Consider the following 5,559-nt stretch of genomic DNA (forward strand, 5'->3'; position numbering starts at 1 on the left):
CATATTGTAGTTTTTCGCCAAACGGGCTGTGTGATTGCAGCCTAATGTATACCGTACATGACAAAAAGAACAGATCTACAAGTTCACAATGTGCTGCAGCGTAATGCGTAGTTTAATTTGGCACGAAATTTTGAATGGAATTATATACTATTATATATTTGTCTCCGCCAGGCCAAAAGGCATGGCCGAGACTATGTTTTGCACCTTGTCGTCCGTCCGTGTGCATGTGTGTGTGTGTGTGTGTGTGTGTGTGTGTGTGTGTGTGTGTGTGTGTGTGTGTGTGTGTGTGTGTGTGTGTGTGTGTGTGTGTGTGTGTGTGGTTCCGTCTTAACAGCTAATCTCCGGCACCGTTGGCTGGATCGCAGCCAAACTGTGCACACACACTCCCTGGATGCCAGAGCAGAACCTCTGCCCCAAATGTTTCACATGGGCCTGTTATAGCGCCACCAGGAGGCCAATTTTTAAACATTACTCCTACAGATTTTGTCCAAACATCACGCAAATCAGTGCACAGTATCTCTATAGTCATGAAACAAAACCTGTCTTTCAGATTTCTCATATTCCTTCCTGATTGGTAAAGATTGGCTTCCAAAGTTTGCAGGACTTCTCAGTTTTTAACAAAATGCCTCAAATCATGAACACAGCGTAAGATTTCCATGAAATGGTGTACGCACCTTCCCAATAGGCCGAGAAAGAAATGCCACTTGAACATTTTCAAATCAGCCTAATGGTGGCACTATAACAGGCCAATTTGTGTTTTTACCTATAACTGCAACGATCTGTGTAAAACTTTGTATGCGCACTCCGTAGAGGCCAAGGACAAACCTTTTCCCTCCATTTTTCACATCTGCCTTTTATAGCGCCACCAGGAGGCCACCTTATGTAAACACATACACCTTTTGTGTCAAAAGGCCCAATTGAAATACACCGCTTTTACAACGTGCTAAAAACATACCCCCCTCCCCTTATTATCATACAACAACAGCTGTGGGCGTGGCTAACGCAAACACACATGTCTAACTGTGACGCCCCATTCACACACTGATTTTGGGAGGCATTGTTTGTCTCTATATGTGTTTGGTCCTTTAATTGTTTACCAGTTGACAAAGCTGGCTGTGGCAAGTGGCTGTCTTTTATTTATAAAGACAAGGATGTTCCTTCACCAAGTTGGTGAATTTACTAAAGAAAATACTGAGGCCAAGCACTGGCCTACATTATCCTGATAGTTAGGGAATTTTAGCAAAATATTTGGACCATCTGTGAAAAAATGTACTACCAATAGCTTTCTTCACCAATGTGTTCTTATAGGTGTCTAGAATCACCTCTGAATTTATTTAAACCCAAATCCTCGTGGAAAATCCTGGAGAGCCAATCAAAGTTAAGGAGCCCAGAGGGCTTGGGTGAAAAATATGAAAAGAAATAAAAGTCTTGTGAGGTGTCTAAATAGGGGTTTTCAGGGGTGCTGAATCCATTCCAACCATTATTTTTGAGTAAAAATGTCTCCCTGGTCATCTAATATTGGTATATTGGTTATTGTTAGTGTATAATCAGTGTATAATCAATGGTAGGGGATTGGGGTGTTGTTGAATTGATTCTATTCTGAAAAATAAAATAAGAAAATATTGCTAAACACTTGATAAGAGTGTACACCTTATCAAGTGTATCCCACATGCTCAGTGGGATACACTGTCTGCATGTGGGGAAGGAGCGGGAGTGTTGCATGTCTGGACGATTTTAAGGTACGGTAGTTTATCTACTTTTTGGCATTTATTTTCCTCTGCTGGCAAAACTTTTGATTACTGTGAATTTAGATGTCAATTTTCTCTAGCCTATTGCTTACATTGAACAATCATTAGTTAAACAATCATGACACTTGTCTTTTAGTAGACAACATGGAAGAGGATTCTCTTGTGGCTTAAGGTGCTTCATCTGTGGTGGTCCTGAGACTGAGATTCAAAAGCTCTCAAAAGTCACCCAAAAAGGCTATGCACAGATGTTGTCTTATTCTGAGAGTGTGGATGATGCAGCATTAATCAGAAGACTACATGAGGACTGGAAAAACTGAGATGAACCCAAACTAAGATACCATTTGGAATGCAAAACCGAGCTATACAGTCGTGCAAGAGGTATATCCACTGGAAATCGTACGTTTTTTTCAATGTGATGAAAGTTGCCACTTGCAGATTTCAATCCTATTCTATGTTGTGAGTGACATCATAATGTAATAAAAACTTTAAACATAATCTATTCTTTAGAGCAAGATGAGCAAGACCAACGGCCAGACAGGAAGAAAAGACATAGGGCATTGTCTGGGTCAAGTAGTTCAAGTGCTAGCTGGCACACTTGATCTACCATAATACTTGCATCCTTTGCAATGAAGGTATCAATGCTGGCACATTGAAAAGAAACCCTGGTAAGTCTTTTGTATGTAAGATTCAAATGAATTTTGATAATTGTTTTTCTTGCTCCTCATTGTAGGCTTCCACTCAAAGTAGAATAATGTAATCATGCACATACTGTATGTGGCTACCTTTTATCCAGACAGATCTCGGCAGTTGTATCGTGCACCTGATAATGTCTACCAGGACCAACTGAAAGGAGTTTGATGCAGAGAGCAAAGCGACGAGGTGATGACTGGGGACGTGAAGTTGCTGGTCGCCTGGTGGCAGAAGAGGCAGTATATCATATTCGATGCAGAAGAGACTTTGAGAACCCTGTTACAAAGTCTGAGGTAACATTATATGGATACACAATACAGCTGTACAATACAACTCACATTTCTTATCCTGAGGGAAGAAATATAATTCTTAATAGTGAAACTTTTGATTTCAAAATAATTTATTCTGCAAGATTGATATGGGTCCAGGAATGAGGGGGACTAATAAAGGATAAGAAATGTGAGTTGTATTGTACAGCTGTATTGCGTATCCATATAATGTTACCTTAGACTTTGTAACAGGGTTCTCAAAGTCTCTTCTTCATCGAATATGATATACTGCCTCTTCTGCCACCAAATCTATAATACCAGACAGGCGACCAGCGACTTCACGTCCCCAGTCATCACCTCGTCGCTTTGCTTTCTGCATCAAACTCCTTTTCAGTTGGTCCTGGTAGACATTATCAGGTGCACGATACAACTGCCGAGCTCTGTCTGGATAAAAGGTAGCCACATACAGTATGTGCATGATTAAATTATTCTACTTTGAGTGGAAGCCTCCAATGAGGAGCAAGAAAAACAATTATCAAAATTCATTTGAATCTTACATACAGGGTTTCTTTTCAATGTGCCAGCATTGATACCTTCATTGCAAAGGATGCAAGTATTATGGTAGATCAAGTGTGCCAGCTAGCACTTGAACTACTTGACCCAGACAATGCCCTGTGTCTTTTCTTCCTGTCTGGCCGTTGGTCTTGCTCATCTTGCTCTAAAGAATAGATTATGTTTAAAGTTTTTATTACATTATGATGTCACTCACAACATAGAATAGGATTGAAATCTGCAAGTGGCAACTTTCATCACATTGAAAAAAACGTACGATTTCCAGTGGATATACCTCTTGCACGACTGTATAGCTCGGTTTTGCATTCCAAATGGTATCTTAGTTTGGGGTCATCTCAGTTTTTCCAGTCCTCATGTAGTCTTCTGATTAATGCTGCATCATCCACACTCTCAGAATAAGACAACATCTGTGCATAGCCTTTTTGGGTGACTTTTGAGAGCTTTTGAATCTCAGTCTCAGGACCACCACAGATGAAGCACCTTAAGCCACAAGAGAATCCTCTTCCATGTTGTCTACTAAAAGACAAGTGTCATGATTGTTTAACTAATGATTGTTCAATGTAAGCAATAGGCTAGAGAAAATTGACATCTAAATTCACAGTAATCAAAAGTTTTGCCAGCAGAGGAAAATAAATGCCAAAAAGTAGATAAACTACCGTACCTTAAAATCGTCCAGACATATTTGCCAGGATGCAACACTCCCGCTCCTTCCCCACATGCAGACAGTGTATCCCACTGAGCATGTGCACAGTAGGTGTACACTCTTATCAAGTGTTTAGCAATATTTTCTTATTTTATTTTTCAGAATAGAATCAATTCAACAACACCCCAATCCCCTACCATTGATTATACACTGATTATACACTAACAATAACCAATATACCAATATTAGATGGCCAGGGAGACATTTTTACTCAAAAATAATGGTTGGAATGGTTTCAGCACCCCTGAAAACCCCTAGTTAGACACCTCACAAGACTTTTATTTCTTTTCATATTTTTCACCCAAGCCCTCTGGGCTCCTTAACTTTGATTGGCTCTCCAGGATTTTCCACGAGGATTTGGGTTTAAATAAATTCAGAGGTGATTCTAGACACCTATAAGAACACATTGGTGAAGAAAGCTATTGGTAGTACATTTTTTCACAGATGGTCCAAATATTTTGCTAAAATTCCCTAACTATGAGGACACAGAAAGCACCACCTCAGGAGTGTTACCTGTGAGTTAAAACATTCTTGTGTACTAATACAATTAGGCCTAAAGATTATGTAATATAAATGAGTATCACTTACAGCTCATCAAGAAGACCCTTCTCATTTGTTTCAAGACCTTTGTAGAAAATGTCTTTGGCTTTTCTGGAGTTCAAGAGGTTGTAGAGTTCCCTCATCTGAGCCTGAGAGGTGGGCTTGACCATCACATTATCGTAGCCCTCCTTCTTGATAACCTCCTCCTGAAGGAGCAGATCCAGGATGGGTATGACCACGACCACTCCCCCAATCAGGTCACACCGGTGTTTATCGACAAAGTGTTTATCTGAAGATAAAATGTAAATGTAGTTCTTGGTGATACTCTGTGCTAAACACATTTAAACACGTTTCTAAACATTCTACATTATAACATGTGAAGACTTTTCATCCCTCTGTTAATGGAATATTAGCAAGTGTTCGTATACACCTATCTCTGTTTTGGGGGAATTCAAATGGGCTCATCAATCATTGGAATAGCCAACAAGCCTTCCAGTATAAGATGTAAAGTGATCTTGTTAATGGAATGTTAGATCTGTTTTATTATGATGTATGTGAAGCACTACAGACTACAGGTAAAGAGTGAAAACTATGTGCGACACATCTATTCATATTGTCAGCTCACCTTCAGCTTTAGGGTGTCCTGTACTTGTTGACGTTGAACTTGGATTTGACATTGGTGGGTCAGCGTCTGTAGCTTCATGCTGGTCTAACGTTACAACTATTGTTGAGTTAGAAAAAACAACAGACTTGTATGAGAAACCTGACCTGGCAGTAACTCTCCTGATAGCAGCAGGCACTCAAATGAGTAGAAAGTCTCAGTACAAAATGTATTCATGTCTGGTGTTCTTCTAACAATTGGAATGGGGATACAGTATATCCAAACAGAAGAACAAGTGTAGGTTGAGTCAAGTGGGTACATAACAAAAGAAAAATTAGATCTGTTTTATTATGATGTACCTGACCCTGTTTTAACACAGTATGTGAAGCACTACAGACTACAGGTAAAGAGTGTGAAAGCTCATAGCACATCTAT

The 5,559-nt window shown here is 39.7% G+C and overlaps 1 protein-coding gene across 4 annotated transcripts in view; it reads right to left on the reverse strand.

Moving 5' to 3' along the window:
* The window catches only part of LOC308081562 (protein NLRC3-like), a 44,974-nt gene extending 39,734 nt beyond the window's left edge, over positions 1 to 5,240 (reverse strand). For 3 of the 4 annotated variants that reach the window (XM_080457926.1, XM_080457927.1, XM_080457925.1), the window contains exons 1-2: positions 5,149 to 5,240; positions 4,572 to 4,812 (exon numbers count right to left, since the gene is read on the reverse strand). In XM_080457926.1, coding sequence (XP_080314052.1) covers positions 4,572 to 4,812; positions 5,149 to 5,200 — 293 coding nt within the window. In that variant the 5' untranslated portion in view covers positions 5,201 to 5,240. Of the gene's footprint in view, positions 1 to 4,571; positions 4,813 to 5,148 lie in introns of those variants that run through there. The other variant, XM_080457928.1, reaches the window with a different exon arrangement.
* Positions 5,241 to 5,559: the final 319 nt, after the last annotated feature.

This window comes from Gymnoscopelus braueri, assembly GCF_963280865.1.
Source record: "Gymnoscopelus braueri genome assembly, contig: SCAFFOLD_298, whole genome shotgun sequence".
In the NCBI taxonomy this organism is placed as follows: Eukaryota; Metazoa; Chordata; class Actinopteri; order Myctophiformes; family Myctophidae; genus Gymnoscopelus; species Gymnoscopelus braueri.